The sequence below is a fragment of the Protobothrops mucrosquamatus genome, unplaced genomic scaffold (assembly GCF_001527695.2).
Source record: "Protobothrops mucrosquamatus isolate PMUCROS unplaced genomic scaffold, P.Mucros_1.0 scaffold124, whole genome shotgun sequence".
NCBI classification, from domain to species: Eukaryota; Metazoa; Chordata; class Lepidosauria; order Squamata; family Viperidae; genus Protobothrops; species Protobothrops mucrosquamatus.
The window spans coordinates 484,673-496,983 of record NW_015386491.1 but is presented as its reverse complement, the minus strand read 5'-3'; the positions used below and the strand labels follow the sequence as shown (position 1 = coordinate 496,983).

Genomic DNA, 12,311 nt, shown 5'->3' with positions numbered 1-12,311 from the left:
CCTTCGCTGTTAGCCATGCCGCCTGGGGCTGCCGAAGGTTTGTCTTCCTTCTGCTTTCGGCAGGGCTCTAATCTTAGTTTTTGAGGGTGAAAGCCGTCACCACAAATTAGTGAGATTTGAATGATATTCGCCATGCCCTCATCCAGTTAATTCAAGACGCTTAAAGGAAACTAACAGATGCCGATTGTTTTGACTAAGAAGCCTCGTGGCAGTAGAACACAACTAGAGTATTTCACAGGGCAATTTTATGTTGGATTGGCCTTCAGACTTTTATCTACCATATTGCAATATATGTAGTCCTCGACTTACGACAATTGAGCCCAAAATTTCCTTTAAACAAGGCAGTTGTTAAATGAGATGTGCTCCATTTTACAATATTTTCTGCCATAGCTAAGTGACCCAATTTTTAAGTACTGTACAGGGTAGACTTCACTAATGGCAACCGGGACCAGCAATTGTCACTTAGCAGCAGTTAAGTGTGGTATCTGTATTGCAAATACAACATTTAGCAAATATCAACGAGCGATGTGTATCAGAATCTTATTTCACTTATATTTAAAATGTGTACTTTTGCTATTTGGTATTTTTCATGAAGCCTGAAGTACTGCACTCGTACTTGAAGGTTATAGGTTTCAACAGTAAAGATATATACTTCATTACTGATGAATGCTGAAGGCCTATTTTTGTCCCCTTAACTATTATTTAAGAATTCATTTATCTCCTTGAACATCTGGAAACCTACTATGCAAATTAAGATTTGGATTGACACAATCACTGACTCAATAGGCCAGAGGAAATTTCTATCATGCAACATAATCCCATTCTGGGCAAGTTGAAACATATCAACTCAATTATTTACATTTACCTGAAGTACAAGTTTATTTCTTAACATATTTGATAAGCCTAAAATAATTTAAGAGCACCTTAGTCTAATGGTCAAGGCTGCAGACTGGGAGATTTGAGTTCTAATCCTAGCTTTAAGCACAAAACTAGCTGGAGGGCCTTGGGCCAGTCACTTTCTCAGCCCTAGGAGATGAGGCAAATCACTTCCAAAATGTTGCCAAGAAAACTGCAGAGGCAGGAGTCAACACTGACTCAAAGGCCCAAAATCTCTAGAATGTGTGCATGTGTGTTTGGCACATTTGTCAGCCTTATGGTTGTTATTTAGAACATATCTAATTCCCAAAACCATTTTAGACACTGAAGTATCTGAAGCTGTAATCTGCCCATATCAGGAATCTAGGTTTACATTGCAAGAGAGCAGATTAAGTCTACAAAAAATCAAAAGTATAGTAGAAACTTTTCTATTGACATCTTTTATTAAAAGGTATTAGGTTTTCATGAGAATGTTTAGTATCCCTTGGAATTCTTCCCCAAAATTCAGGAACCCAGTTATAAATCTCCAAAATTATCTTTGTTGAAGGTTCAACTAGCCTAGTAACAGTCTATTTCCCATGTAGCTGCAAAAAGCAGTGCAGGGGGAGGGGGGGAGAGCAAGAAATATTTTCCAATGACATAATGAACCAGTTCCTGCTCAGCTCCATCTGACAATTGCCAAGTCAGTCTCAAAAGGCTTGAAAGAGATACAGGTAGTCATGTTTTCCTTTCTTTGGTTTCCAAAGATTTCACAATCACTACATCAAATTTGTGCCCTTTGTAGCATTAACAGGCTAGCCGTAGTTAGACTAATACATCACTCAAATCACAAGAAAATTCCGTTTTGAAATACCTTTATTGGAAGGCCATGCAATGCCTTCTGTTGCTGTTATTTCAAATCACTGTACATTTACTTTGTGAAAACAGTCTGCATTTTCTAGTACAAAAAACTAAAAATCATTCAAGGAATGTAGAGAATATTCAACTTAAATAGCGGAAAAAGTGCACCACTGTTACTGCTGCACTGCAGACCTTTCTGCCTGTTCCATAAGATATTAAATAACTATCTTTTCTCAACACACAATATAAAGAGCAATTATGAAAAACAAGACATTTAAATAGACTAAGTTATTGGGTATAATTTGCTGGCATTGGATAACCTATCATTGGCGTACCACCAGTTGCAGGGTACGCATACTGTTGTTGGTTCATTGCACTGTGCATGTTTGCCATGTTATTTCCATACTGCTGGTCATAGCCATTTTGATAGGCTGGAGTGCCAGCCCTAAATCCACCTTGCATGCCAGCTGCTCCAAAGTTGTTACCAAAGGTAGTTCCGTTACCAAAACTTTGAGCACCAAAGCCACCATTCTGGGCTTTTGCTCCAAAGTCTCTCTTGCCCACTGCACCATAGGTTCTTTCAAAGTTTTCCCTTTCTCTAAAACCAAATCCACCTCTTTTACCCGCAGAGTATCTGTCACGTCGGTCCCCTCTGGAACGACCTGCAAAATGAAAAAGCAAAATTAACAGGATCTTCCCTTACTCCCAAGTTTCTTCCTCCAAATGCGCTCTTCTTGGAGGCTTACACTACCTTCCCGTTGAACAGAGATATGCTTAGATTCAACGTATTTTACATAGTACAATTAAAGCAGTAAGAAATGTATCTTTGCCAAGCATCATTACCAAAAATCTCTATTTCAGGCACTGAAATATTTAAGCCAAAAGGCAATTAAGAATCAACAGGTTAGGTAAGTCGTGATTACCTGAGCCTCTGTCTTCAACCAACTGGAGCAATTTGGGGTTGATTGCTTGATTAGCTTCACGAAGTACAGAGATGAGGTCGCTTACTTGTTTTATATTATTAGGTGTGAAAAATGTGTATGCTGTGCCTGTTTTGGTGCTGCGGGCAGTTCGTCCAATTCGGTGGATATAGTCCTCTGAGGAGTTTGGGTAGTCATAATTGATGACAAATTTCACATCTTCCACATCTGTAAAGTGTTGCAGTGCAGCAAAAGCAATGTACAAAATTTTGCACACCACAACAGCCAGATGAAAAAGCAAGTTAGATAGTAACAGATCTTAAGATGGTAACTGCTGAAAATAATGTTAATTATTCCAAAAAAAAAAAGAAAAATTGAGTTATCGATGCACTGTTCCCTCTGAAATTCTTTGTAATTTATCCCATGATCTAAATCCTTACCAGAGTGCCCCTACAAGTCAAGTGACATCTGAACGCTTCTTGCAGTAGGACCAATAAGTTCACAGTAGCCTCTTCATGTGCTCCCAAGGACCTCACTTTAAACATGAGGTCTTGCCACGCACCAGAAGCTCAAAAAGAGGGCCACACTGCTCATCTTGCCAAGACCTTTTAACCGCAGCTGCAAGAAAAACATACCTGTCCCCGAAAGGTCATCAAGTTGTTTTCATGCACTGTGTCTCGTCAAGGCAAGAGCTTCCAAGAAGCCAGCGTTCACTTGAGTGTCTCTCTCTCTGGCAGGTCTCGACATGACGGTTAGGGTATAGGTGACGGAGGAACTCCAGGTTTGAAAAGCCACTGCTTTCCCACCCCAACTTGTAAATGAGAGGTGGACTTTCAAATTTCATGTGCCAGTACTCACCAATTTGTTCAAGGCTCAGTACATTTTAAAGCTGCTCTCTCCATTTCAAAGGTTGGGAAAAAATACCAGGCCACTGAAGTTTGATTATTCTTCAACATTTCAGCAAACTCACTGAAATCCAAAGACTCACGGACCACAGCAAACAATATGCACACAGACTAAACAGCAGTGCACCATGGCAAGTCATGCAAAGCATGGAACAGTAGAAATAACCGGGCAAAAGTGAACCGTGAATGAAGCTACCGTTTGAGAGAACAGTTTATGGGACCGTAGTTTTAGTCTTTGCCTTTTGAAGATTACTGGCACACAATGATCAACTTTCACCTCTCTACCGGACTGGAAGCGTCCAGACGATCACTTCCACTAGTCCTCCATCCCCCTCGAGTCCTCCGATAGTCATGCCTAGGCCTTGCCACAAAGACTGCACCTTTATGTGAAAAAACTTAGAAAAACGCAGAGGTTAAAGAAAGCAATTAACTTTCTTTAAAAAAAAATTGTGTATCACCCAAGATTAGAGTCGTACTAACCTAGACCTCTGGAGGCAACATCTGTAGCAATCAGAATAGGAGCCTTCCCATGTTTGAATTCTGCAAGAAATGGCCAAGTTAGTTTGCTTCACTAAGTATTTTGCAGAATAATTGTTTATTATCCTTTTTACTCACCATTTAAAACCCAGTCTCTCTCCTGCTGACTTTTATCACCATGGATACCCATTGCTGGCCATCTGTAATTATATTTAACATTATATACCAAATACTTTCTCAAACCAGGAGCTCACCATTTGTCATATCAATCAGAAATGTATAGGATTCCTATACCAAAAATTATTCAGGCATAAAGCCTATTCCTTCAATTTATTTTAAAGAAAGGTATAGCTTACCCATCTCTCCTCATTTTTCTTGTTAGATCATCACATCTTCTTTTGGTCTCCACAAACACAATTGTCTTATTTTCTTTTTCACTCATAATTTCTTCCATCAATCGAATAAGCCTATCACAATAAAAGTAGAATTTAGTGATAAAATTGACTACCACATAAAAACTAATCTATGCCACCACTATGAAGAAAGTTAATCAAGTTTACTTACTTGTCATCCTTCTCTACATCATGACATACATCCACTATCTGCAGAATGTTGTGGTTTGCACTTAGTTCCAATGCCCCAATGTTGATGTGTACATATTCTTTTAAGAAGTCTTCTGCAAGTTGCCTAACTTCTTTAGGCCATGTTGCGCTCCACATCAGTGTCTGCCTATCAGGCTAGAAGTAAATTAATAGTTAACAATGTATTAGCTACTTCAATCGCTACCTACAAACAAGAATATTCCAAGGCAGAATTTCCTATCATTCAGCACATTATTAAACATGAATATTTATACTTACTCTAATCTGTTCGACAATTTTTCGGATCTGAGGTTCAAATCCCATGTCAAGCATTCTGTCAGCTTCATCAAGAACAAGGTAAGTGCATCTCCGTAGGTTGGTTTTGCCAGCTTCTAAAAAATCTATGAGTCTACCAGGTGTTGCAATGCAGATTTCCACACCTGAAAGTAGTAATAAATAGGGTGAATACACAGTTCTATAATCTCCTAAATCATGTTTAAGAGAAATCTGCTAGTCCTTTTTAATACCTCTCTCTAGATCACGTATTTGTGGTCCCTTTGGAGCACCTCCATAAATACAAGTAGACTTTAAACGGCAAGCTCTACCATATTCTGCAGCCACCTGCTGCACTTGCTGAGCCAATTCTCGAGTTGGTGCCAGCACCAGACACTATGGAGAGAAATCCAAATCCAAAATTAAGACAAAATTACTGAACTTGTTGCCACTTAAGTTGTATTAAATGCCACAAGCATCAAATTTAGACTTAGTTGTATCAAAAATAAACCCATTGATATCAATAGGATTTTAGTTACAATTAATATAATTTGAACCATTTTACTGACTCCAGCCTAGAAGGTATGTTACTTCATTTAAGAGAAATTCCTTTAAATATACCAATATAGTTTGACTTTAAAAGGTAATGCTAAAATTTAATTGATCTTACTTTCCCACTAGGAAACAGACAAATTTCAACTTAATTCTACTAAAAATACTATTGTATTGCAGGGACAATCAAAACTAACTTCCATCTCCCTCTTTCCCAAAATAAGGGTCATAGGTTCAAATACTTACAATAGGTCCATCTCCTCGCTCTAGGAACGGTTGATGATTTATATGTACTATGGCTGGCAACAAATACTATTAAGAAAAGAGAACGAACAATTGTTAATCATCTTAAGGCTATGTTTATTAATTTAAGATATATTAAGAACTGCAGTAATTACTTACAGACAATGTCTTCCCTGATCCAGTTTGTGCTACACCAACCATATCTAGTCCACTCAAAGCAACAGGCCAGCCTTGTGCCTGAATAGCAGTTGGTTCTGTAAAGTTCTGTCTCTGGATTACTTCCATAACATTTGCTAGAAGAGAAAGCACATGTCTAATTAACAGTCCAAAAATCTACTTTAAAATTGTTAGGCTACATTACCAATATTTTCTTACCAGGAAAATTAGCTTCATAAAAATTCATAACTGGTTTGGGACAGTTATGGCCTTTAACAGTGATTTCTTTGCTTGCTCTATATTGTTCAATCTCTTGCTGCAAAGATAGGAAAATATCATTTCAGTGGACCACATTTACAAGAATCAATACTGCTTTTAGAGTACAATCTTACTACCAGAACTTAAAATACAAGATAAGTAAAAGCAGTTTCCATACCATAGCACGCCGGGCAACATCAGGATGTTCCTGATAGAAATTTTTTTCAAATTTGGGAAGCTCATCTAGATTCCATTTCTTCTTGGTAAGCTTTTCTCCAGGATTTCCAAATTTCTTCCCCCCTAAAGATCCCCCTCTACTTCCTCCAAAACGAGGGCCACCAAACCTGCAATGGCAAATTACAAAAAAAAAAAAAAATTACCTAAAAGCTTACAAACCATACTGTTTTTACAAAATGAAACTCTTATTATAGCACTGACGTTTATTACCGCCAACCTCAAAATTAATCCACCTTGGGCCCTAAAGCACAAGTGGAGAAACTAGGAATGAATCCAAACTACACAATATGTTCCAAACAAAACGTATTTGGGCACTCCCTCTCTGCGTCAGACTCTGAAGTGGGCGGGAATAATTACGAAACCTACCCGATTTCAGCAAGAAGCTGGCTTTTCAAGCGACAGGATTGTTTTAAGAGATTCGTAAAAAGGCAGCTTAGCACGGCCTGTGAGGCAAGGTTTGTGCGCAAGCGCCGGCGAATACCGAAGGGTTTTCTAAAGCCCGACCGCTATGTCGGAAAGCATCGTCGCCCCCCTCGGCTCCAGAGTAAATCAGCCGCTGCCCCTGGCTCCGCTTTTGTCTGCGGCGCAAATCAGACGCGGTGGCGGGGGACGAAGGGGGCGGCCGGCGCTGCGCCCTCCCACACATAAAGGGAATTCGGGTCGAGCGGCTCCAGGGGGGCTCCTCTTTGTCTTTTTCCGTCTACGCCACATTTTCCGGCGGCGCGTCCATTTTAACGCCGGGGCGGGGATAAGAGAGAAGCAGGCGGAGAGGAAGAACAAAGACGACGACGACGGCGGCAGCAGCAGTGGCCGCCGCCGGCATTTTGATTTTCCTCTCAGCCACCGCATGGCGGGGCCAATCATTAAACAGCCGGGGCCATTTTTTTTTAGACATAAGGAAGCCGCTTTCGACGGAAATGCAGCGAAGACGGTGCTTTTAATCGCACCTCTTCTCTCTCCCCCCCCCCTGCATTCCGGCACCTTTTCGACCCTTTTTCCCGCCAACGCAATCCATCCGCCCCCAAACCCTACAGCTCTCCCTCGCTTCCATCCGGCCGCGGCTTTCAAGAATTTCGGCTCGGCTCTCTTTCGAGGCCTCGGGCACCGATGCTCCCTTCCCGTGGCGCGCGGCCGTCGGTGGCGCCGGGGAAAACGGCGCGTTAAGCCTCCGCCGCCATTTTAACGCCCCAGCTTCCCACCCGGCACAAGAAATGGCTGAGCCTCGGCGATGGCCGAGCCGACTCAACCGAGCCCCACGGCTCACCCGCGGTCCCTCTCACTGGAATACCCAGGCATGTTGACGACGGCGATGAACACGGCCTTAACAGCGCGGGGATCGAGAAGACCGCAAGCCAAATTGATGCCGATGACGAGGGCGACTGAATGGGGAGTGGCTGAACTGCCGGATGCCGGTTATATACCCGGCACCGCCACGAATGTCGGGAAGCCGGGTCCTGACGTCACTGAAAGTCCCACCCACTTCTGTGCTGCTCTACGCGTTCTTGTTCGAACGGCTGAAGGGCTCTCTCCGTTTTTCCTCGGAGGCGGGACTTAGACGCGAGTGGCGCGTGCGCTGTAGCCTATGAGGTGAGCAGGCGCCCTTCTGTGAGCTGGGCGGCTGGCGAGGAAAGTTGCCTTTTTCATCTCCGAGAAACGGAGAGGCTCAGCCCACGATGTCGTCACTCCAGCTCTGTAATTTCGGGCTCGCTTAAAAGGCTTTGCCCTTCCCCCATTTGCCTCTTTTCTGCTTCGTGCCCACTCATTTCAGAATTTGAGTTGCCCACGGTTGCTCAGACCCTAGTGTATTTCGTATATCTCAAGGGATTTGGGCTGTTTTCCCTAGCCTAGAGCCTTAAATAATATAAGCAAAAGTTTGAAGCTCTTCTCCTCTTGTACATCTCGAGCCTCTGAGCATCCTGGATTTCCACACAACTTTTATCAAAAAGTCTCTGATCATTCAACCAACACAACACAGCACAACCAACACAAAGCCTAAAAAGAATCACACTGCTATACATCAAGAATACCTCAGAAACCCCCAACAGACTAGTACAATTACATGGAATCAGGATAGCACACAAGAGAACTAAAGCCCTTCAAAACATCCTTAGCAAACTAAAAGACCCAGCAACCTCAGAAGAAAAAACAGTCTTCTACAACATACAGTGTAAGAAATGCAACAAGTACTATGTAGGACAAACAGGCAGAAGACTGGCAGAACACATCCATGAATACCAACTAGCAGTCAGAAGACACGATGAAAATTATTTAATTTCACAACATATAGACAGATTTAACCATAGTTTCAGCTGGGAAAATGTGACAGTCCTAGACCAGGCCAAGTACAAAAAATGTCAGGGAAATTCTAGAAGCCTGGCACTCTGACAAATTAGCCATCAATAGACACACAGACATTAGCAACATCTATATATTATGCAAAAGACACAATAAGCCCAAAAGGGAACAAAAAGACCCAAGCACCTCTTCACCAGTAATCAGCACCCAGATCAGCATAGATTAATTCCAAGGTTAACATTAGACCAACAATCAAGTAAACAAATACCCCAATCGAGAAACTGCCAAAGAGCCAACAGTAAACAGCCCAACCAAAGAATCTTTAATACCACCCCCACCAACACTGACAGGGCAAGCCACCAAAATATAAACTGAGAGCAAATCACTCTCCTTACTTTCACTAATAATGTTACCTAGTTTGGGTAATGAAATGCCTGCAAGAAAACAAGCAAGCTCAGAGAGTATCAAGGACCCCTCATCCTGGATTTATTATCATGATGTTCAGTTCTGCTTTCATGCTTAGCTAAGGGACCTTGCATTCTTACACAACTGAATGACCTTATTCTCCCTTGGATTCCTACATGGTTGTTTCTATCACCAGTTTTGCTCCAACATATGACTTTGTTGAAGTCTCCATATGGTCAGCCTGCTTTATTGTGCAATCAGTTCCATGCAGCACCATAGTATTATAGTATTTATAATGCATATTTATATATGAAACAGAGTTCAGGATGCATAGCCACCTTCCTACAAATTAGCAAGACTTTCATGTCTAATCTCTGTTTTGGCAGGAAAAGTGTGCCTGGTTTTCATTCCACCGCAAAAATATCCATTTGGCAAAACATGAAACTACAGGAAAACCATACAATTGACATGTGTTGACAAAACCTCATGCGTTCTACGAGAGTTTTGCATAATAATTGTATAATAAATCTAGCTACTACCTTTAATGTAATGACATATTCAGATTGGCTGAGAAGTTGCTTACCACAGTTCTTCCAGTATGTCTTTATTAAGACAGCCAGTAAGGTGGGATAGTTCAAGGGGTGAATTAGGAATGGGAGACACAAATTCCATTCTATTCCCAATTATGAAAGCTCACTGGACTTTTAGTCCCACTATTCCAACCCAGACTGCTCTACAAGGTGGTTGTTCTGGAAAAAATAGGTAGAGGGAGTTCAGTAATTCAGCAATATGATAGGTGGAATGTCAACATATTGCTTTTCCTTTCACTGTATTTTAGCTTGGAAAGCTAGAGTGTACTAAATATGTGACTGCCATGAAAATTTATTAAAAAACACAAGAGCTTTCTGCCTCACAGTAAAATTAGTACTGCAGCCCTTTTGAATGCCCAATCCAACAGGCCAATATGTATATTTAATACAAAGGAATTTAATTACATTGCTGTAATATTGCATGGTTAAAGAGTCAGATCACTAATAATATACTGCATATTCTGCTTAACCTATTTTAGTTGCTAACATCAGCAATAAAATAATAGTGCAAGAATAGCAATATATTGACACAAGAAAAAAGTTTACTTTGTCTAATATATTGTTTAGGAAAACTTAATACAACTAAGAAAGAAAAAAATAGCAATATTTGTATTGATGATTGAGCTTAACATAAAACAAGCAGACATGGTATTCTAAATCTGGAACAGCACAGTAGATGCTAAATAAACCTAATCAAAAGAATGAGAAAATAGCATATAGCTCCCCTTAAGGAATATATTACAGTCCCATCATAGTGATAGAATATTCATTACTGCAGAGTTTCAGAGAGCAATAGTGCTAAACAACATCACACCAATGGAATTAAAACAATCCTAGCATACTATTCTGCTCCCAAGTGACAAATCAGGAAAGAGACAATCAGAAATAAGGTGATGTTAACACAAAATTGTCAACTTTGTGCAGGAAAAACAGGGATTGAAAACAACAGTTAGTCTGAACAAACACACCAGTAGCAAGCATAAGCCACAAAAAAGCAGCAATTAGCAATGCCCATAGGACTTTCGTGCTTTTGACAATGATTCCAATGGGACTTTCAACACCTACCGTACAAGAAGCAAGATACAGGTATTCCTCAACTTATGACCACAACTGAGCCCCAAATTTCTGTTGCTAAGTGAGACAGTTGAGTGAATTTTGCCCCATTTTATGACCTTTCTTACCATAGTTGTTAAGTGAATCATTCCAGTTGTTAAGTTAGTAGCACAGTTGTTAAATGAATCTGACTTCTCCATTGACTTTGCTTGTCAGAAAATCACAAAAATTCACGTGACTCTGGGACACTGCACCCATCTGTGAGTCAGTTGCCAAGTGTTTTAATTTTGATCACATGACCACAGGCATGCTGCAACAGTTGTAAGTATAAAAACAGTTATAAGTCACTTTTCTTCAGTGCTGTTGTAACTTCAAATGGTCACTGCTGTAAGTCAAGAACTACCTGTATATATGTTGTTTTGAGGACGAAGAAATAAATAGCCATTTATTTAAGATGCTGCTTTTGATCTTAAAGGTGTCACTGATTTATGGCCTGATAACCTCTGTGGACCAACCCAGATATTTAGATCAGGAAAGGCTTTTCTAAAGACCCCTACTATCAGTAACTTAATTATCAGGGGCATCATAAAGAGTCTTCTTTTATATGGTTTCCAGGTTAAAGAATGTGCACCTTAAGCAGGTAGATTGGAACTCATTATCCAAATATATAAGAAGCTGGTAAAACACCAACTTTTGCCAAATGTTATTTTAATCACTAACTTAATTTTGGTTTTAGTTTTAGGTGTATTTTTTGATTTATTGTATACTTCATATTTTTTATGTGGTGTTAGAAAAAATGAAAACTTGTGGTATAAATTCAATAATAAATATTAAAAAATATGTTGATGTTTATTATTTTATATTTATATTCAGCAAAATAGCCTTTTGCTGTATATAGAAATGCTATGTGTACAGAAAATGTTGCCAGATGAAATGCAGCAACATCATATTCAGGTTGTTTGTCAAACTGGATGATTTGGGGATGGCCCAGAGGTGTTTAGTAGCTATAATGCCTTACTATTTTTTCATGTGTACTTTTCATTAATACAATAACTTTCTTGTGCTGTGGTTACTGTGCTGTACTAATTAAAAGACTCTTGGCTGGTCAAGATACAATCTCACCACATCAAAGTCGCTTTTCTAGATTAGTATGTGCATGGTTTGGTGTATCGCACAGATGTTTTGAATTATTCAGACACTACAGTATTATTCATTTCTATTTAATTGTATTTTCACTAATATCAAGATGTAGCATAACTGAACATACAGTAAGCATTGAGCCAAACAAATTTTAGTAATGCTACAACCTGGACTGTTTCGAGCACCTGAAAGTTTATTGTTTTTTTATAAAAGTTTTATTATTTTTTTAAAATTACAGTCTTTAGCGCTTAGTAAATAACATGTTGTCTGGGTTCAGATATTTTATATTAACTTCTTCAATATAAATCTGTTCAACACTACACAATCCAGTATTTTTTCCTTGATCCTCCTTTCTTCTCCATATTTTTTTCCATTTTCCCTTCATTACACCATTACAATTTTTAGTACTGTTAATGCATACAGCGTTAGATATAAGCATCTTCATCATATTTTACTAATACCATACAAATAACAACATCAATTCATAAATCAATAATGTCAATTCATTAA

At 39.7% G+C, this 12,311-nt stretch overlaps 1 protein-coding gene across 2 annotated transcripts; it reads right to left on the bottom strand.

The window, feature by feature from the left end:
* Positions 1-1,713: 1,713 nt before the first annotated feature.
* On the bottom strand, positions 1,714-7,730 carry DDX5 (DEAD-box helicase 5). Of its 2 annotated transcripts, none has more exons than XM_015812969.1 (13): positions 7,583-7,730; positions 6,260-6,425; positions 6,043-6,139; positions 5,827-5,960; positions 5,671-5,736; positions 5,127-5,268; positions 4,879-5,039; positions 4,583-4,755; positions 4,375-4,485; positions 4,157-4,218; positions 4,022-4,081; positions 2,640-2,864; positions 1,714-2,378 (listed from the first exon to the last, which is right to left on the bottom strand). In XM_015812969.1, exons 1-13 carry the CDS (start codon positions 7,612-7,614, stop codon positions 2,005-2,007), a joined length of 1,803 nt encoding a protein of 600 aa, XP_015668455.1. In that variant the 5' UTR covers positions 7,615-7,730; the 3' UTR covers positions 1,714-2,004. The 2 variants fall into 2 exon arrangements, with proteins under 2 accessions (XP_015668455.1, XP_015668456.1); XM_015812970.2 differs by having other exon boundaries at positions 7,607-7,730.
* Positions 7,731-12,311: the final 4,581 nt, after the last annotated feature.

What these genes read in the sequence shown, in the direction of transcription:
- DDX5 (XM_015812969.1), bottom strand. Translation starts at nt 7,614, where the DNA reads ATGCCTGGGTATTCCAGTGAGAGGGACCGCGG. An exon ending in ATGTTGCCCGGCGTGCTATG is followed by an intron (nt 6,140 to 6,259) that starts GTATGGAAACTG and finishes CTATCTTTGCAG; the next exon opens with CAAGAGATTGAACAATATAG. An exon ending in GATCAGGGAAGACATTGTCT is followed by an intron (nt 5,737 to 5,826) that starts GTAAGTAATTAC and finishes TTTTCTTAATAG; the next exon opens with TATTTGTTGCCAGCCATAGT.